The 20,556-nt window shown below is 54.6% G+C and overlaps 2 protein-coding genes across 2 annotated transcripts in view; one reads left to right on the top strand and one right to left on the bottom strand.

Annotated features, from left to right (window-relative positions):
* Window positions 1-6,736, top strand: part of ABCC1 (ATP binding cassette subfamily C member 1) — a 116,631-nt gene extending 109,895 nt beyond the window's left edge. The window contains exons 28-32 of the mRNA XM_019807751.2: window positions 306-452; window positions 2,318-2,476; window positions 3,130-3,296; window positions 4,385-4,579; window positions 5,091-6,736. Of these exons, the coding sequence (XP_019663310.2) occupies window positions 306-452; window positions 2,318-2,476; window positions 3,130-3,296; window positions 4,385-4,579; window positions 5,091-5,199 (777 nt within the window). The 3' untranslated portion in view covers window positions 5,200-6,736. The remainder of the gene's footprint in view (window positions 1-305; window positions 453-2,317; window positions 2,477-3,129; window positions 3,297-4,384; window positions 4,580-5,090) is intronic.
* A 4,618-nt stretch (window positions 6,737-11,354) lies between these two features.
* Window positions 11,355-20,556, bottom strand: part of ABCC6 (ATP binding cassette subfamily C member 6) — a 52,172-nt gene continuing 42,970 nt past the window's right edge. Inside the window, exons 26-31 of the mRNA XM_002927004.4 lie at window positions 17,850-17,951; window positions 16,912-17,058; window positions 14,973-15,131; window positions 14,726-14,892; window positions 12,222-12,416; window positions 11,355-11,888 (exon numbers count right to left, since the gene is read on the bottom strand). Of these exons, the coding sequence (XP_002927050.2) occupies window positions 11,780-11,888; window positions 12,222-12,416; window positions 14,726-14,892; window positions 14,973-15,131; window positions 16,912-17,058; window positions 17,850-17,951 (879 nt within the window). The 3' untranslated portion in view covers window positions 11,355-11,779. The remainder of the gene's footprint in view (window positions 11,889-12,221; window positions 12,417-14,725; window positions 14,893-14,972; window positions 15,132-16,911; window positions 17,059-17,849; window positions 17,952-20,556) is intronic.

Below are 20,556 nucleotides of genomic sequence, written 5' to 3'. Positions count from 1 at the left end.
AGGGAGAATGGAGCAGGGGAGGTGATAGGGGGCATAGAGCCAGGGGGTGGGCTGAATAGCCCCAAGATCAGCAGCACTTGAGGGAGCATGCCCAGAGGGGAGTTTGGGGAAGAGCCTTCCAGGCAGGGTGCAGAGGCCCAGAAGCGGGGCACGCAGGTGCGTTTGAGGAATAGTGCAGCCGCGTGGGGAGCAGAGGGAGCCAGAGGAGGGCGATGAGGTCAGAGCGGATGTGTAGCCAGCTTACCTGTAGGCTTGAGGCTCCTGAGACGGACCTCAGATTCCTTATCCTGCCCTCCCCCCGACAGGCTCCCTGGCGAGTGGAGGAGATGACTCCGCCCAGTGACTGGCCTCAGGTAGGCCGAGTGGAATTCCGAGACTACGGCCTGCGTTATCGAGAAAACCTGGACTTGGTTCTCAAAAACATCAACATCACCATAGATGGAGGGGAAAAGGTGGGTGCGCCTCGTTTCCCCTAACCGTTCACAGCGGGGCCGTCGCTTGCAACCAGGCAGGTACAACCAGGCGCATCATTTCCTCCGTTTATCAAAGTCCGATTCTGTGGGGTAGAGGGGCCTTTTCTGGGAGGCGCTTGTGGAAGTTGAAGCTGCTCGAGTTTCCCAGCCGCACTGCATACTGTTAGTGGGCAGCCAGATGAGGCCCGCAGGAACGTTTTGAAAAAAACCAGAATGCGTTGCAAATACTGAAATATGGTATGTCTTATATAAAAATCCATTTCCTCTTTCTTTTTTTCAGAATGAGCGAGCATGCACGCTCATGGTGGTAGGAAGGGCAAAGGGAGGGAGAAAACATCTTAAGCAGGCTCCATGCCCAGTGTGAAGCCCAATGCAAGGCTGGATCTCATGACCCTATGATCATGACCTGAGCCAAAATCAAGAATTGGATGCCTAACCAACTGAGCCCACCCAGGCGCCCCAATTTCCTGCTTTCCTTGAAACATCAGTACATCTAACAACATTGGGCTTATACTCCCTCCCCGGTTCTTTCTAGACGAGAGCCTCCCAGCTCACCCGGTCCCTCCCCAGCTCACTTATGTGCCTACTTGGCCCCTGTAGGCATTCAAGTTTGCCACCTCGAGAATAGAAAGATGCCATCATCACTACTAGGGATGGCTCAGTGAACGTGTGAAGTTGTCAGAATTCTGGAATGTATCCCTAGTCCCAAGCTGTTCCTGAAGATGTCGTTCCTCTGAGACCCTTAGACCCTCCTCAGGAATCAGACAAAGGGTCTTCCTGGCTGTCTGCCAGAGGAGAGGACAGAGTTTCTTTCATCTCTGAACATACGTGTTTGCTAAACTGTTCCCATCCCAAGGCTCAAAATGTTCCGTTCCTGTGAGATAATTTCTCTAACTTACAACAACGGGAAGAACAGTAGGTGGTGTTCTCGCTGAGGTTTTATGGCTTACGTTCCATTATGAGACTCAGCTCTGTGACATTTCTGTTAGAGGCTGGAGGAGGCAGGCCTGCCTTTCAAGAGCCCAGATGAGAAGGCAAGAGTTGTAATTGGATGTCAGGAATGTCAGTCATTGGCCACTGAGCAGGGAGCCCCATTTCCTGAAGAGCGGATGAGTGGAGACTGGGTCCTGTCCCTAATGTCTTGTTGCTCCTGCAGCTGGCATGGAGGGAGGGGGTGTGCAGGGGTATCTGCTTGAATCTTTGAGCTACTTCGACAGCTCGGGATGGGAAACTCACCATCAAAGGATTAAAAAACAGTATGGGGGAAAATGCCTGATTATTAACATTATTTAGAGTTGAAAATAATAAGGCTTTATTGAAAATCCCTTCTTCCTGAGCCCTGTCGCCTTTGGAGGTCTGTACTAACTTCTCAAAAGAGCTGAATATCGTTTTAACTTATAAGAAGAGGAGGCACAGAGAAGGAAGCCCTTTTTTTAATTTAAGATTTTATTTATTTATTTGAGAGAGAGAGAAAGTTCATGTGCACAAGCTGGGGAAGGGGCAGAGGGAGAGGGAGGGGCAGATCCCCACTGAGCAGGGAGCCCAACATGGGACTCGATCTCAGGACCCTGGGATCATGACCTGAGCTGAAGGCAGACAGTTAACCCACTGAGAAGGAAGGTGCCCTGAGAAGGAAGTCCTTGACCCTTGGCCAACACAGGTCCTGGAGGAGTGTCCCTGGGAAGCTGCCGACAGGGAGGAATATGGTGGGCATCGGGTCAACCAGATGACTGAACGACTTTAGGGCAGACACCTGAAATGCAGGCCCTGTGTGGGGGGCAGGCAGGAGGTAATCCCCAGACACCAGCATCCCCACCTCACCCTGGGCCCTTCCTATCCTACAGGTTGGCATCGTGGGGCGGACGGGAGCTGGGAAGTCGTCCCTGACCCTGGGCTTGTTCCGGATCAATGAGTCTGCTGAGGGGGAGATCATTGTTGACAACATCAACATAGCCAAGATTGGCCTACATGATCTGCGCTTCAAGATCACCATCATCCCGCAGGTGGGGTCTGGGGGCACCGAGGGCGGGAGTGGGGCACACTATGATGTATGCATGTATGTTTTTGGGACAAATGTAGATGTATTCCTCCTTTATTATTTTCATTGAAATGATACTGTTTCTTTGCCATTGAATCTCCTCTTAGCATATAAATCACAGTGGGAATTAACCAGGTATCATTCCTTCACTCCTGCTGGCTCCACTCAGGACAGGAATAAGCCTTCCAAGAGCCAGGCAAGAAATAGGAATTTTCTAGGCTGATTGCTGTAGGCGTGATTCCCTCATGTGTTGCCTTGTCTTGTTATTTTCTCTAAAATTTCTTCTAAGATTCTCTTTAGGAGGCAGGGAACAGGGAGGAATCCACAGTACTTTAACATTAGGAATTACCCGTGCTGCTTCTCCCTTCCAGAAGTTTCCGTGTATTGGAAGCTCTGGGAAGTCTTGCCAAAAGGAGTTTATTTTATTTCACTTAACCCAGAGTTTTCCAAACCTTTTCCCCCAATTACTAACATCTCCAGAAATAGTGATCCCAAGGAACGCTGGAACCCCATCTTGAGCGATTCTGGTTAGAACTGTTCACGTTGCACCTGTTTGCCGCAGGTGTAGGCATCATGATGTGAGCCTCACCTGCCATCTGCTGTCTTCTCCCCGAACAGGACCCCGTTTTGTTCTCGGGTTCCCTCCGCATGAACCTGGACCCATTCAGCCGGTACTCAGATGAGGAAGTCTGGACGTCCCTGGAGCTGGCTCACCTGAAGGACTTTGTGTCTGGCCTTCCTGACAAGCTGAACCACGAGTGTGCGGAAGGCGGGGAGAACCTGAGGTAGGCAGGGGTGTGAGCCCCGGACCGGCTCTCCTCTGTTGAGGTGTTTAAAGATTCTGTCCGTTTACGTCTGTGTCAGGCCTAGGTTTGCGTACCAGCTCTGCCGCAGATGAGCCATTTTCTCTTCACTTCTTGTAGCCTCACTTTCAGCATCTGTAAAATGGGTTTCAGTCCACTCTCATCGCACCATGAGGTATAAAACCAGGATGGCTGACATGGTTCCTTTCTTACACTGGGTTTAGTCAGTTGAGAGGGACTGTTGTTCAACTGCTGAAAGACTTCCTTCTCGGTCAGTAAATAGCACTTTCCTGAGCCCTCCGAGTCGCCACCCGCTGCCCCAGCTGCCCTGGCCCTTCTCCCAGGATTCCCAGGATCCCCCCATGACCCAGCAGTTCAAGTATCCCTGCCTGGCACTGCAGGGAACCTGAGTCCTGCCCCAGTGCCCTCCATGCCTCATCTGTCCCTGTGACAGCCAACCACCAGTCCTCACATGTGCTGCACTGCTCAGACACTAGGACTGGTCAGCCAGCCGGCTCTGCTGTCCTCAGCTCACTCATATGGCTGGGGGGTCCATTGGGGCCTTGAGGGTCGGCTCCACATGTCCCTCATCCACCAGCGGACCAGCCCCAGCACATTGCCAGGGCGATAGCAGAGGCTCACGAGTGAGCAGACCCCGGTGTACGTTCCCTTTGCGAGCTTTTGTCGCCTTGTTTGCCAGCATCCCATTGACCAAAGCAAGACCCATGGTTGAGTCCAGAGTCAAGTGGGAGGACCCTAGAGAAGGCACAGATACGGGACCATTTTGTGACCTGTCATACCGCTGTGCTTAGCTGGGCACTTATTTTGGATATGCCCTCTGAGCCCTGTTCTGAGCATGATGCCAAGCCCAACTCTAGCTCCACAGCGAGACTGTCCTGAGCAGTCCCTGACATCTGCCGTGGCCGCAGGTGCGAGGAACGGGGAGTCGCAGGGCTCTCCTGGTCTTGGCCACACCGAGTGTCCCCTCCCTCTTCTCCCAGCTCCGGCCTGGGCTCAGGGTCTGAGGTGGTTTTGACCCTATGTCTCCTGGTCTTTCTGTGCTGGTCAAGCGTTGGGCAGCGCCAGCTTGTGTGCCTGGCCCGGGCTCTGCTGAGGAAGACCAAGATCCTTGTGTTGGACGAGGCCACAGCAGCCGTGGACCTCGAGACGGACGACCTCATTCAGTCTACCATCCGGACGCAGTTTGAAGACTGCACCGTGCTCACCATTGCACACCGGCTCAATACCATCATGGACTACACGAGGTGACGCTCCCCGCACAGACGCTCTGGTCCTGGGGATGTCCCCATTCGTTCAGCACCGTCCTGTGTCTAGTGACAGCCCTCCCTTTCCCCTGGGTATTTCTGACATCACTCCATCGTGTATTCAATCCACACACACGTGTGGAGTGCCTGCCACATTCTCGCCCTATTCTAGGCACTGGGGACTCAGCAGGGAGGCATCAGACAAGGAGCCTGCCTGAGGGACCTTCTAGAACAGTTGGGGGCTGGGTGCGGAGACAGACAGTAAACACAGGAACACACCCAATGGTGCTGGGAACGAAGTAGAAAAGGTGAGAGCCAGTCCTGGGGTCGGCGTCACGGGACTCTGAGCAGGAGGGGTGGAGGACAGCAGCCAGTCGGAAGGCTACTGCAGCAGTCCTAACAGAAGGTGCGAGGCGCCTGACCCAAAGCAGGGATTTGTTCAGGTGGCTCTTGAGTGTACAAGGTGCCCACCCTCCCCTTGCCCTCACGTCTGTGTCTCCTCCTCGTGCAGGGTCATCGTCCTAGACAAGGGAGAGATCCGGGAGTGTGGCCAGCCCTCTGCCCTCCTGCAGCAGAGGGGTCTTTTCTACAGCATGGCCAAAGACGCTGGCCTGGTGTGAGCCTGGAGTGGGCGCATCTGGTCAGAATAGCAGGGCCGACACGCCAGCGTCCGGGGATGACGTACTGAGGCACCGTCCTTGGGAACCCAAGCCTCCTATATACTGAACCGAGGAAAAAAAAAAACCAAAACACACAAAGGAGCCACCGTGTGGCCCCCGGGCTGGAATTGGCCGTGAAGAAGCAGGAGAGACAGAGATGCGGCCCACCCAGAATGCTCCCGCCCTTGCCTCCGTTGCCCCTGCAAGATGCACATATGTTCTCCCACCCCTGGGAATGCACGCTCGTGCTCTTGGTGCTCATGAGGACCTTTCGGCAGCCAGACTGCCAGAGAAATTGGTTTCATAAACTACGCTAGTGACCAAATCCAGCCAACTGCCTCAGATCTCTCCAGCCAAAGTCAACAGATTCCGTCTTTGAGAAGCTCCCCGGCCCCCGACAGCTGTCCCGGCACCCCCCAGAGTGCTTTATCTTCTTGGGGCTGCAGGTGGGAGGTGAGACGGGCTTGGGAAGATCGCTCTCACCTCGGGCAGTACCCCGAGGGCCAAGGACGCTCCTTTTACCCACCGTCTGGTCTTCCATGTGCTCAGACGCTGGGACGCGGGTTCTCCTGGTACTTGCCTCCCAGGCCGGGGTACCCTCCCGTCCACGGACTTCTCACTAACGGGACTCGGCAGGACTTCTGGGCTGTCCAGACCCGGAGATCATCTCAGTACCGACTCCCCAGCCTGGCCGCTCAGCTCCTCATCCACTCCGGTCTCCTTGCTTTCTTGCTTCCTCTTTCTGCCCGTGGCTAGGATGGCTTTGCTGCTCTAGTCCCTGAGAGATAAGATCTGCCAGCAGTGATGAAACGGCCAAGGCCAAGAGCACTAGGTACCTCCCAGGTACGACTGGTTGGGACTGAAAAGAGCCCTGTTGAGTCTCTTAGATTTCTTTTCTCGCCCTTGGCATCTCGGTAGCTTGAAGGATGGCAGTGTGGAGAACTTGACGTTTCCTGACCGAGTCTCTTCCAGGACAAGAAAAGAACCCATTCACGAAGGCTTTTTCTTTTCTTTTCTTTTCTTTTTTTTTTTTTTGGCTTTTTTGCTTTTTTGGCTTTAAGTGCTGCTCCAAGGGAGAAAACAGTCTAAAGACTTTAATTTCTTGGGCGGAGGTGCTGGTTGGGGAGCAGCAGTCCCAGGGAGTGGCCACAGCAGCCGCCATGGGACAGGTGGTCCACGTGTTCCCGGAAGGAAACGGAGAAGTAGAGTCCTTCAAGGTTTCTCAGAGACCAAAGCAAGACCCACGATGCAGAGGAAGGGCACTGCTGCTCCAAGATTCATACTCGCTATGAATTACGTGGCTGACTTCACACCCAGAGAAGCATCTTTTTTTTTCTTTTAGGTGGAAATATATATTTATTTTTTTGTAAGTTATACCATTCTTTCACATTAGATAAACCAAGTTTTTCTTGGGGATCTTTTTCTAATGACTTAACACTGGAAACGTGAACGTTTGCGAATAATTTACAGTAAAAAAATTATTTTGTTTCTTACTGAATAATTGTTCTGTTTTCTTTGGGGCATTAGCAGAGAGTTCTGCCATGTCCTTCAGAAGTCGGGACGGGGTTATCCCCTTGGCTGCGTCTTTCTTTCTCTTTGGCAAACCCGGTGTCTCCAGTGGGAGCTCTTGTCCAGGAACGGGACCTTAGAGGTGAAGAAGCAGGTGGGGTTTAGCGGGGAGTCGGCATGGCACCGTAGGCAGAGCCTGGGCTTGAACCCTGCCCTCGCGGTTTGCTGACTGTGTGACTCTGCGTAAGTCACTGCACGTCTGTGCCCCAGCTGCCTTGTCTGTAAAATGGGGCTGATCACACCTGCCCCGCGGGATTGTTGTGGCACGCACAACCTTGGTCCTCTAAGACACAAGTCAGGCAAAAGTCCCACGTGGCCACAGTTACCCTAGAAAATCTCCTTGCGTTAGGATAGGGCAAGCTATGCTGTGGTAGCGAATCAGCCCTGAACTCTTAGGTAATGAAAGCCAGGGTTTATTTCTCGTGCATTTTACGATGAGCGTCAGATGACGCACCCCCGTTCTTAAGTGCCCCAAGCCGGAAGCGACGCAAGTCCGTTCCACTCAGCTGATTGGCCAGGATCAGTCACGTGGCCGCAACCGCACCGCAAAGGAAGCTGGGAGATGCTGGGGTGCATGAGGAAGAGCAGAACCTCTTCCCGTGGTCGTTCCTGTGGTTTCTGAGTTGTGGCTAGCGGGGAAGTGAGGCCCTCGTGTTAGGTTTCTGAGTTTGCACTGGGTGAGTCGTGATAGTGAAGAATTGCTGTATTTGGGGAACAAGCCATGTGTGCTGCACCCTGAAACTACGTACCGAGTAACCGCGCGAGGGGGCGTTCTGGCGCTGCCGGGCTTCCCTCCAGCATTNGCATTGCCCCCCCCCCCCCCGCCCCACCACCACTGACACCATTGTCGAGCGTTGCGGTGCGTCCGTGACCGGAGCGTGAACGTGCTCAGTAAAGAGAAGCTGGTCAGCTTGCTCCCGCTGGAAGGGAATTATCTGGACGTGCCATGTGGGGTGTCAGTTTTAGATGTGCCGTCCCAGGTCAGGTCCTAACCAGGCGTCCAAGCGTGCGACCTGGTGTGTGCCTGTGGGTGTGCGTTGTGGGACAGCCGGTCCTCAGGAGGGTCGCGGGCCTGGGTTGAAACCCACGCTGCTTCCCGAAGAGGAGGCCGCATGCAGCCTTAACCCCGGAGAGGGTGGCGTCAGAAGCCCCAAGGCGGGGGCAAGGGCGCCTGCTCCCCTGCTCGTCCAGGTAAGTGCTTCCTTGCTGTAGAAGGAGCAAGGGGGCCACCGGAAGGAGCAAGGGGGCCACCTCCCGTGTGCCAGGCCCTGGGCTCGGTGCTCAGCCTCGGTCCCGTGGAAAGGGACCCCAGGCCAGAAAGGAGCGGAGAACTGCGGTGATGCTTCCTGTGTGGGTCCCTCAGCACATTCCAGCGAAGCACTCAGAATCTGACCACTTCCCTGCCTTCCTGTTGCTGCCATGTGGGTCCCTCCCTCCTGCCCCTGGACAGCCACCTCAGCGATTTCCTGCTGCCTTGGCCACACCCCCACCCCACCCCGTAAGGTCTGTTCACCCAGTAGCCCTCATGCGCCTGTAAAAACACTCCATCATAACCCTCCACTGGTCCCCATCTCGCGACAGCCAGCTACCCCAGCTTCCCGTGACCTCTGCCCTCAGCTCCCCTCCAGCCACCGCGCAGGTCCTCCAGCCACACGCCCCTCTGCTGTTCCTCCAGCATCTGGGCACTGTTCTGCTCTGTGTCTTCCCCTTTCCCCAGATGTCAGCATGGCTGGCTGCTTCCCTGTTTTCTTTTACAGTGGCAGCTCCCCGAGAACAAGGCTTTGATCGGTTTACTCCTTAATGAACACCTACCACGGGCACACAGCTCGCACCCGGTGACTGCATTCTCTGATCCAAGACCCAACTATCCGTGCCGGGCCCTGGGCCAAGTGTGACGTCACAGGGGCCTCTAGAACGTGCCTTTCAGGAGCTGCGCTTTCTTTGTGGGTACAGCTGGGATCGTTGTGTTCACCTGGCCAGATGGCTGTGAGGACGGAAGCCGAGCCAAGTAAAGCACCCAGCGCCACGCCTGGCCCTCAGGACACCGTCCTACATGGTGATGCCTTTCATTCATTCATTTGTCCCTCGATCCATCCATCCCTCTATCCATCCAGCCGTCCCTATATCCATCCATCTGTCCCTCCATCCATCCATGCAGTCGTCATTTATGGAACACTCCCACGTGCTATGCACCGTGCCAGGGGCTGGGAAGCAGAGTGAACACATATGAACAAATTCCTTGCCTCAAAAAAGGAAAGGATCCCATTCCTTCCCTTCAGGGGGTGTTGCCAGAGTGGAATTCAGCTGCCAGTGAGCTGACATTCTAGAGCTAAAGAAGCGTGCACGAGGCAGCAAGGTGGTTAGCACATGGGCTCTGGCGCCAGGCCACTCACGTTCAGATACCTGCTTATGCTCTGTCTGCATTTTCTCGTCTGGGAAAGGGGCTTCATGAATGCATCCTGGTAAGGTGATAACCATTGTACCTTCCTCCCTGCCTTGTAAGGATTCACTGAAAGGCTGTGGTGGGCGTTTGCAGTGACACGAGGGGACACGGGAGGTTAAAGGACCGACCGAGATGGGCACTGACCACGGGTCTGTACATGGCTTTTCCTGCAGCTGTGCCCCCTCCCCAAGCCTGTGGCATGGTCTCCGGGGAGCTGTGGTGTGGGCCCCCCCCCGCACCCTCATCAGTGCTGGCTCCCATGGCGCACACTCCGCTTGCTGGCAAACCACCTCCCTCCGAGAAAGAGGCTCTGGTGGCCCTCGAATGACCCCGAGTGCGTTTGCCAAACACACAGCTGCTGCCGCTTTTGCCTGTGGTCAGTCTGCCCGGATGCCAGGGGCCCTGCTTCAGGCAAAGTGCTGCGTCTGGTCCCTTCCTGTCCTTCCAGGTTGTGCAGGAACCCCCGTGCGATGCCTTGGGTTGTGGTGTTAAATAGACCCAGGACAGTAACCACCCCCTGCTCTGCCCCTTACAAACCGGGTGACCTTGGCAGGTCACATGAACTCTGAGCCTCATGTTCCGCATTTCCAAACCGGAGTTGGTAGGTGCTAGTAATGGTGGGGTCCGTGCTTTGGAGGCAGGTCTGGGGGCAGACAAGGAATACAGCCCTCTGACCCCACTTGGAAGGCATCCAGATGAGTTGCGGCCACACCTTGGCAGAGGGACGTATGTAGAAGCTGCAGTTAGAGTTAGATTTCGTTACCTCTGGGCTGAAAACCCTCCACTGGGTGGACCTGTGGCCTTCCTGGGACAGGGGGTGGGGGAGGTGTCCCCAGGCCCTTCCCGATACCCCAACACAGCCACTGTCCGTGTAGCTGGATGTTCGGTGGGTTGGGTTAGCCCAGTACCTCTCCGCCGGGTGACTGATCCCCCAGGGGACCTTTGGCAGCATCTAGAGACATCTTTGTCACGACTGGAGATGACCATGTTTTTGGCTTCTAGTGAGAAGAGGCCAGGGATGCTGGTGAACATCTCACAATGCGCGACCCAGAATTAATCAGCCCCACGTCAACAGCGATGCGGTTAGAAAAAATCCTGGCGTCTATACTCTCCCCCCCGTGGAGGACCCGAGAAGGTCCTCAAACAGAATAGTGTTGACAATAACAGTGAAAGTTGGTTGAGCACGGACTTTGTGCCCAGCTCAGCTCTGAACACTTCCACATATTAACTTTATCCCTGTAGCGAGGCCATGAGGTCCGGAAGAACCCCGGGCTGCCAGAAATTTCCCATCCAAGGCGTGGACTCATTTCTCATGCTGCCCTTCACCGCAGCGTGTCTGTGTGACCTCAGGCTATTTTAGACTCTGCTCCCTCTTCCTGCGCCTGCAGCCAGATTTAGCAGCGCTGTGTTGTTCCCCGTGGTGGAAGCAAACACCCGACCATCTCTGCTGCGGTCCTCGGGCTTCCAGCGGTCTCGCACGGACACTCTCCGGCTGTTCCACCCGCTTTTGGGGCTCCCCCTGCACCCCACCCAGGAGCTGAATTTCGGTCTCTCACACACATGAAATGTGTGCCCTGAGCAAATTCTCTCCGTGGGGGGCCCGGGAGTCCCTGGCTCCGCAAATCTTGTTTTTGGCAGTGAATGTGCTGGTGTCAGCCTCAGACCTGTATCTCGGTGTGGGGGGTGGTGGCTTGTGTGTCGGTTCAGACAAGACACCTTTTGGGGCTCATTGATGAGTGTGGAGGAACAGCAGCAGGAGGTGTGGAGTTCTCTGGAATCCTACAGGGAGCTTTAAAAACACTTACAAAATAGCACATCAGCGTGTGGCTGCGGGCGGGAGGAAGGCGGCAGGTATGGTCACAACATGGCGACCAGAGGGGTCCTGGTGGTACTGGATGTGTTCAGCATCCCACCAGTGGTGGCGAGTGCAGGAGCTTGCGCAGAAACACGTGTGTGCATACCCGCGCACAAATCCTAGTTAAAGTGGGGAAGTACGCACAAGATCGGCCAGTGGTACCAATGTCAGCAGTTCTGGTTATGATACCGTACTACCGTTTTTCAAGATGGTGTTATTGGGGGAGGCAGAGTAAAGCTACCCAGGAACTTTCTGGATTATTTCTTATAATTGCTTGTCCATCTACAACCATCTCAAAATAAAGGGGGTCATTTGTAAAAGGTACACGCTCCATTGCCCCAGCCCAAGCCTGAGCCCCAGGGATGTTGATTTCCAGGGTCTGCGTTGGCGCCAGGCATGGGCGGGTTTTTGAGTCCCTCAGGTGAGGCCCCTGGGCAGCCAGCATGGATTTCAGCTCCGGGATGGACCGGGTGGACGGAGCTGGATCAGACCAAACTGGGTGTTGCCGTGTCCTCCCAGATCTGTGATGATGGGCCACTTCCTCTGCCGTTTTCCTCCCAGAGAGCAGAGGGGTCTAGGCTCAACCCTGCAGTGCCACCGATGACCCTGGTCACTGGCACCCCCAGGGCACAGCAGACTCTCTGGGCTGATACAACGAGGCAAGGCTTGAGGGCTCAGACCAGGCCTGACTCCTGTGCCAGCCTATAAAACAGGCCTTTCTGGGCCAGCAGCTGGGCCGGGCTGCCACTCTCTGCCACCTGCCCCTTGTCCATGACCAGTATCCTGCAGGCGTAGAGGGAAACAAGCAGCTCTTACCAGCACAGTCGGTCCTGGGCGCTCTGCTGCCGAAAGCTGAGCGTGTCTGTTCTGGCCGAGTCTGACCTCCCCTGCGGTTTCCAGACCCCAACACGCAGGGTGGACGCATTTGCTGGGCATGAGTCCTTGGCCTCCTCCCTTCCCCTCTGGGCATCAACTCCTGCAGACTGGGCACTCGATAATCCATTCCAGCGCTCTCCCTCCCCACCCCAGCTCGAAACCCTGCTGCCTTCCTCTGCCGCTGCGGGGGTGGCAGGGGCCGGGGGAGCCCCGAGGGCCAGCCGGGAGAGGGGTGCGTACCTGGCGCAGTCCATCACGGAGCGCAGGCGGTGGGCAATGAGCAGCACCGTGCACCGGGCGAACCAGCTGCCGAGCGCGGCCTGCATCTGGAGCTCCGTGCCCGGGTCCACAGCGGCCGTGGCCTCATCTAGGATGAGGATCTGGGTTTTCCGGAGCAGGGCCCGCGCCAGACACAGGAGCTGCTTCTGGCCCACACTGGGAATGAGTGGGAGAGTCAGGGTGGACATTTGTGTGCCTGCATGTCAGGATCGGCAGGGTCTGCCCACAGATGGGGTTCCCCCGACAGCTGCAGAAGTGGGGGGGTGGTGCACGTGCACATCTACACGTGGGTCAGTCCACAGAGCTGGCAGGAATCCCCATCCTGCCGTTTTTGAGCAGGGTGACTCGGGGCAAGACATTCAAACCCCGGTGCCTCCGTTTCCCCAGCGGTGAAACGGCTATTTCTGTTTTTATTCTGGGGTCTTCACCTGGTGTCGGACACATGAGTGAGTGCGTGTGCATAGGCTAAGTCACTTCTCACGGTGACCACCAAGGTGGTTAGTGTATTAACGAGTCTTGTGGCTAATGAGGGTGTGAGGACATCGTAAGTCCCATACAAGTGCTGTGCGGCGTGCTTACCGCGGAGAAAGCCCTCAGCAGCCGGGAGCTTCTCCTACTCTAGTTACAGACGGGGAAGTTGAAGCTCGAGGTCACACAGTCTGTCAGACCCCTGACCCTCGAGACCCAAGGGTGTCTGGGGCTCTTTCCTGCCGTGCTCCGCTGCTTCTCAGCGCAAGGCCTTCCAGCAGGGTCTCTGGCGAACCAGGCACTACTGTGGCCGTGCTGGGGGATGCCATGCCGGGGGCCCCAGGCAAGTCTCAGGCCTCCTGTGCCAAATGCTGCAAAATGGGATTAGTGAGAATGTCCCTCTGGGGACTACAGGGGAGAATTTTTGTTCCCTATATCCAGGCACTGTTTCAACAACTTGACGCATGAACCCCAGGAGATACTAACTGCAATTCGCATTTTACAGATAAGGAAAGTGAGGCCCAGAAGAATAACTTGCCCAGGGTTCTAGAGCTGCTAACTGGGGGAGGCTGGATTTGAAGCCTGTCTGAACACTTAGCCACCAAGCTACGTTACTTCTCCAGGGTCTGGAAACTATTAGCACCCCCAGCTGCTGACCCTAACACCTTTGGGGGCAGATGGGTTTTAGCATCCAGAACGTCTTAGTTGGTTTGTTTTGTTTTTTTTTTCAAAAAATTTTATTTGAGAGAGAGAGAGCACGCGTGCATGTGAGCCGGGGTGGGGGTGGGTGCAGAGGGAGAGAGAGAACCTCAGGCAGATGCCTTGCTGAGCACAGAGCCCAGTGCAGTGCTCGATCTCATAACCCTGAGATCATGACCTGAGCCAAAATCAAAAGTCATATACTTAACCGACTGAGCCACCCAGGCACCCCCGGAATGTCTTGATTTTGAAAAAAGCACACACCTATACACCTGGCTGCATTATTCACAATAGCCAAAAGTTGGAAGCAACCCGAGTACCCATCAATGAATGAATGGGGAAGAAAGATGTGGCGTCTCTATACAACGGAGTATCGTTCAGTCTTAAAAAGGAAGGAAGTTCTGACACCTGCTACAATGTGGAGAACATTGTGCTGCGTGAAATAAGCCAGCCACGTAAATGAGGTACCCAGAGTAGCCAAATTCCTAGACACAGCAGAATGATGGCTGCTGGGGCTGCGGGCTGGGGAAAACAGAATGGTTTCCTTAATGGGTACAGGGCTTCACTTTTGCAAGGTGACAGTTCTAGAGATGGATTGCACCATGGTGGGAATGCACTCAACGCTTCAGCACTACCAGTTGTACATTAAAACATGGTAAAGAAGCTGAATTTTGTGTGTATTTTACCACAATTAAAATTTATTTTAAAAGACATAGGCCAGGGGCGCCTGGAAGGCTCAGTCGGTTAAGCGTGGGACTCTTGATTTGGGCTCAGGTCATGATCTCAGGGTCATGAGAACAAGCCCACATTGGGCTTGCACTGGGGGGTGGAGCCTGCTTGAGACTCTCTTTCCCTCTCCCACCCCCACTCGCACGCACTCTGTCTCTCACAAAAACAGAAAAAACATATACCATATGTTACTCAGTACCCCCAGTTACTCAAATGTGGCCTTAGCACCAATATCAAACACAGTACTTTTACAGCAAAATAAATGTTGAGCGGGATAAAGAAAGACCGTAGCCTTGTGTCGGTAAAGCTGGGTTTTGTCACCCAAATACATTTAGGGACTGAATTTAGGAAAAAGAAACTGGCTCTTCAGAGACTGTGTTGGCGTCTGGGATTGCTGCTAAGGGATGGGATTCATACTGTGAGTACTGACTGATGGGGCTGGCTGTCCACAGGGGAGGCAGATTTTCAGGGCATATTATCCCAGGGCTGAGGCATTTGGGGGGAGACTTGGTCATGCTCCCCTCTCCCCTTAGCTCCTCCCAGGTCCTGGGGTGGGGGGACAAGCCTACCTCAGGTTGTGACCTTGCTCGGCACACTCATACTGGAGCTGGCCCGGCAGGCTGGCCACCACGGCTCTGAGCTGCACCGTCTCCAAAGCTTCCCAGATGGCTTCGTCTGTGTGCTCATTCAGCATATCCAAGTTCATCCGCAGAGAGCCGGGGAACAGGGTAGGGTCCTGGCCAGAAGGGGCAGTGGGTCAGAGCTGGGCCCTGCCGTGCCTCTCACCTCTGCCCACCCCCTTCCCCCAGACCTCACCTGCGGGATGACGGTGACCCTGGACCGCAGTGTGTGCAGCCCCACGTGGGCGATGGGGACCCCGTCGATCCAAATCCCCCCTTCAGCCGCCTCCAGGAGCCGCAGGAGGCCTCCGGCCAGGGAGGACTTCCCAGCTCCCGTCCTGCCAACGATGCCTACCTGTCCGGAGATGGGAGGCAAGGCTCGTTCTGACCAGGCCTGGCCAGAGGAAGGCAGGCCACGGGCCAGAGAGACCCCAGCATCTCTGTGAGATGTTTCCCCTGCATCCGAGATCCATCCGTCTATCCATCATTCTTTAAGCATCCATCCTTCCATCTGTCCCTGTGTCCTCTCATCTGATTACCTTTCCGTATACCCATCCCATTCTATCCAACCTTCTTTCTGTATATCATTATCGTCCCTTCATTTCTCCCATCTTTCCCTCCATTCCCCGACCCTTCAAGCTATCCCCCCGCCCTTCCGTTCCTCCCTCCTTCCATCTTCATCCTTCCTTCCATCCCCATCCCAACCTATTCATGTCCCATCCTTCCATCCATCCCCCGTCCCAGCCCAGCCATAGCTCCTCCTTTCATCCATTCGCCCATCATTGTATCCGCCCCCCCATCCTCCCTCAATGTTTACTGTTGCATTCTCAATGTCTGACACCTGATAGAGGTTCAGCACGATTTAAGAAGTGAATGACATGTGTCACCCATTGTAGGATAGGCACTGTTCCCGCCACCAGGAGCACTGAAATTAAGGAGTCCTTGCTCCGAAGAGCTCCCTGTCTGCTCTGGGAAATAGTGCAGCTGAGCACACTTCATTTGAATACAGTGTGATGAGCCAGCTCCCTCTATAATCAAACTGTGGGCCTGAAGCTGCCTGGGAGTGGGATGGGGATTAATGGGGGTAATCAGAGAAGGCTTCATGGTGGAGGGGATTCTTGAGTGGCATCTTGAAGGATGAATAGGAGTTTGGGGAGGGGGAAGAGTCCAGGTAAACCACACTAAGTGCTAGACTGTAAACTCCCCGAGGGCATCACCGGGTGCCCACATGGCCCAGTGAATTGGCTGTTCCACAAGTGTTGGCTAAGCCCCAGCAGGCCGATGCACGGAGGTTTGGGCATGGCCTTGAATGCCAAGCTCAGGAGTTTGGGCTTTCCTCTAAGAGAAGCTGGAGCAGACGCAAGGTCTCGAGCACGGGAATGACATACTGAAATAAAGATCGTAGGAAAACAGACTGGAGGCGGTGAAATGGGAGACTGGAGGCGGTGAAATGGGAGGCTGGGGGCTCAGTTAGGGGCCTGGAGCCGTCCAGGGGGAGGCAGGAGGGAAGTGCAACTGGGTGGGGAGTTGATGGGACTAAGCATCTGTAAAATGGGATAATCCTAGTACTCCTGCATAGGGTTGTTGTCAGAGTAAAACTGCAAATGATAATTAATAAAAGCATTTGTAAACATTTCTGCAGCGCTTGCTATGTTCCAGGCACTGTTCCAGTTTCTACGTGTTAACTCAGTTAAACTTCACAACAGCTCTAGGAGAGTGACATTCTGATTTCTGTTTTACAGATAGAAAACCTGAGATCAAGACGTGACGTGACTTGCCCAAGGTTGGCCGCAGCAAAGCCAGGAGCTGAGGCCATGAAAACTGGATAAGGTATGTGGAGCATTCAGCCCTCTGCCCCGGCACGTAGGTGTTCAACTAATGTCAGAGGCAAAAAGAATGAAGGGAGTCGCGGAGATGCCTCTTTGGGACACCAAGGTGGGCAGGTGGCGCATTTCACCAAGATGGTGGCAGGTTTGGGGGAGACCGTCAGTTCAGCTAGGGTGTGGTGGGTCTGCAGACGAGGGGAGCTGAGGTGGGGTGTGGAGGAGGCAGTGGGTGCTCAGGGCCTGGACCCTGGGCAGTGCTCACCCTGGGTCTGGCCTCCATGAGGAGGAAGATGTGCAAGAGCCGCTCACCTTCTCTCCAGCGTGGATCTTGAAGGACACACCCCGAATGGCCAGCGGGAGCTCGGGGTGGTATCTCAGCCCAAAGTTCCGGAATTCAATCTGCCCTCCGTGAGGCCAGGGGGGCCGGGCTGCACAGGTGGGCAGCCTCCAGGGCGCCTGGGGCAGGAGGGGCAGGGGTCAGAGGAGCCTCTCTCCAAGGTGTCTCACGAAATGGCACACCTCTTTGAGGTTCAGTTTCCTCTTCTTCAAAATGGGCATATTTACTGCTTTTTTAAAGGGTCGTGGGGGACATGGAACACAGCAGAGCTAAAAACAAGTGGTATCTGGGATTCTAAAAACAATGCTGGTTTTGGCTACTCCATTATTATTATTATTATTATTATTAGCTGCTATTAATGGTCAGATAATATCCTCTCTTCCTGTAGAAGGGGTAGACACTCCCCTTTGTGAGGCAGGCGAGATTGCGCAGGAAGGGGTCATTAGCTGCCGCTGGCTATTCCCGTGACCTTGAACAGGCCTTCCACCTCCGGAGGTGTCAGGGGGACGTAAGAGCAGTGGGCACGTATGGAGTGCCCACAGTGTGCCTGACCCGCAGTCCTTCATCGTGGGATGTCGCGCGCCCCTCGCAGTATGCCTGCACTGTCGCCTCGCCTTGTCACTCCTCTCTCCTGTAATCTCGCTGGGATGCCTTTGTCATGTTGCTAGCGTGCTGCTGTTACGTAGCTGTCCCAGTGCTCTCACTCATGGTCCCCTGTCCCTCAGAGGAATGGTCTGCTTTGCCCAAGTGAAGAAGCAAAGGAATGAAGATTTGTCCTGGCTCCAGACCCTCTGCTCTTAGCCACCACTCCTGCCCTGGCGGCAGCTCCAGCCTCCCGTGCTCGGGGCTCTCACGCCTGGAGCAGATCTATCCCCGGGCCCACACCCCTGGGCTGTCTTCCACCCGTCACCTCCTTGGGCGTCTGGACATAGTCCTTCATCCGCTCCACCGACACGATGCTGCTCTCCAGGTCCGTCCAGCTGCGAACAGCCCACTGTATTGTCTGGGTCACCTGGTGGGAGAGAACACCTCAGGCTGGCTTCAGCCAGGCCACCCCACAGGCTTGCAGTAGCCGCGCCCCTGCAGACAGCCCCCCAGGTCCTGGGACACACAAGGGGATGGGATTTGACTGCAGCTGCCAGGAACCCCCTCTTCATTCAATAGAACTGGAGTATGCAGAGTAGAAAGGAACTTGTCCAACCCATCTCGATACAGGTGGGGAGGAAGGACCAGAGAGGGTGTGTGGCCCTCCCAAGGACACTCAGCAGGACCCAGGTCTGCTGACTTCCATTCAGAGAGGTTTTCTATCTCCTGATTTCCCATCATTTTCCCTCATTGTAAAGTGAGGGTAATGAGAGTATCCCTGATGGGGTTGTGGGCAGATTTAAATGAGTTAATATATATAAAGCTGTTAGAACAACACTTCATTCATAAAGAATGCTACTTAGATATATATTTTTGCTTCATAGATATGATCTGACATTAAATATTGTCATTAATAGTTAACAGAATTTAGCAGTGCGTGGGTAATGTACTCTATATACCTTATCCCAGCTACTCTTTACAATGTGTGAGGAGATCACTGCCCCATTGTTCAGATGAGCACACTGAGGCTCTCTGAGGGAAGTCTCTGGCTCAAGGTCCAGGAAGGTCACCCCAGCTAAGCTTCTGCAGAGCTGTATTTTCCTCACTGGTTGGCAGTTTGGACTCGGCTCCTTGAAGGTCCCACTGGCAGGGGTCTGTGTGTCTTGGGTGTTGGAATACCTGGAGGGCGGCGGACACCGAGAAGCCCACAAGGCCAGCGCTAAGGTGGGCCTTGCTCAGCACAGCACACAGGGCGGCCACCAACACCAGCAGGTTCCCCAGCAGCTCCATGTTGGCAGCCAGCCACCTGCGAGGGGAGGCAGGTCAGAGCCGGGTCAGCGGGGGGCCCTCTGTGCAGGACTTGCTTCTCGGGGCACAGGGACTGGTCATCGTGCCAGCCTGAGTCCCACAGGGGTCCCAGCAGTGGCCCCCTCCATACCCCAGGCCCCACCCAAGCTCAGTGGATGGGGGAGATTGATGATTTCCTGTCTCACCTGTGCCCAGCTCTGAGCCTGGCACACAGTAGGTGCTGAAGTGAAGTTTTGCCATGGTGCCAATTTTCTGTCCCTGGGATACGCCTGGCCATATTCCTTGTGCTCCCCCTGCCTGAACCCAACCTCCATCTTATCTTCATGGCCACGTCGGCTTGAATGTTGCCTCCTCCAAGAGCCCTCCTGGACTGCTCCTCCCTTTCTTTCTCACATGTAATTGATAACTTTATAGCAGTTACCACTCTTTATAATAAAACTAATTACTCAGTCCGTGACCATCAGTCTCCATCGGCGGACTGAGCTCAGCGTGGGCAGCGGCTTTGTCTCGTTCATGACTCTGTCCCCAGTAACTTAGCACAGGACCCAGCACTTAGTAGGTGCTCAATGACTAATATATTGAGTGGATGAATAAATATGCAACCCCTCCTACTGGATTCCTACTCTACCATTCATTCATTCAACAAACACGTATTAAGCATCTACTGTATGCCGTGCATGCTGGAGGCGCTGGGGACACAGTGGGATCCAGTTTTAAAATCCCTGTCTTCAGGGAGCTCTGGGCTTTACTACATACAGTATCTCATTTCCAAACAACCCCACAAAGTGGATTATTGCTGTCCTCACTTGTCAAGTTAACAAGTCTTTGAAGCCACATCACCCTGCCTGATACCAGAAAGCACGAGCCTCTTCCAACAGATCATGGGTTTTCAACAAGGCAGCCAACAAATGAATAAATAGGCCGCTTCCTAGATGGCTGACCTTGAGACAGTTCCTTTGTTTCTTTAAACCCCAGTTTACCCATCTGTGGAATGAGGTACCGTTTGGCTTCTTAGAGTTGAGAGGATTAAACGAGATGTGCCATATGTAGCACAGAAATCACTGGGCCGTCCACACAGTAGGTGCTTTCTAAATGTTCGTAAGCTCCTTCTTCCCTAGGCTAGGACCCCAAGAAGAGGCAGGACAGGTCACCCAGAAGGCATATGGGAGTGGGGCACTGCCCACAGCCACACGGCCTGAAAGCTGCAGCTGGCCAGGGACCCGGGGCATGAAGGAGAAAGGAATTCACATTTGTTGATTGCCTACTGTGTGCTTGGCCCTCTCCACACTATGGCACCTGGATTCAAAGCCTGAGTCCACCACACATTTGCTGTGTGACCGTGGGCAAGTTCCTGAATCTCTCTGTGCCGGAGACTCACCATCTCTAGAACAGTCTCTGCCTGGTGAGTTGTTAATAGGGCTAAGTGAATAAATCCATGTAGAGGGCTCAGAACTGTGTGGGGCACGTAGTAAGCTTGTTAGGAATACCAGCCAAGTGGATTTCCTGAATCCTGATGGCCACCCTACGAAAGCCATCCCCCTTTGACAAAGGAGGCTCAGAGAGGTGTGTAACTTGCCCAAGATCACCCAGCGAGGAAGTTGCCAGGCTGGGATTGGAGCCCATGCCTGTCTGTGCTCAAAGCCTGCGTTCCCGAAAGGAGGCTGAGAAGGTTTGTGCAGCTCCTCTATCACCGAGGCAACAGAGGCTGGTCCAGTGGCTTGGCC

Source organism: Ailuropoda melanoleuca, chromosome 10 (genome assembly GCF_002007445.2).
Source record: "Ailuropoda melanoleuca isolate Jingjing chromosome 10, ASM200744v2, whole genome shotgun sequence".
Taxonomy (NCBI): domain Eukaryota; kingdom Metazoa; phylum Chordata; class Mammalia; order Carnivora; family Ursidae; genus Ailuropoda; species Ailuropoda melanoleuca.
This window is presented reverse-complemented; position numbering and strand designations above follow the sequence as displayed.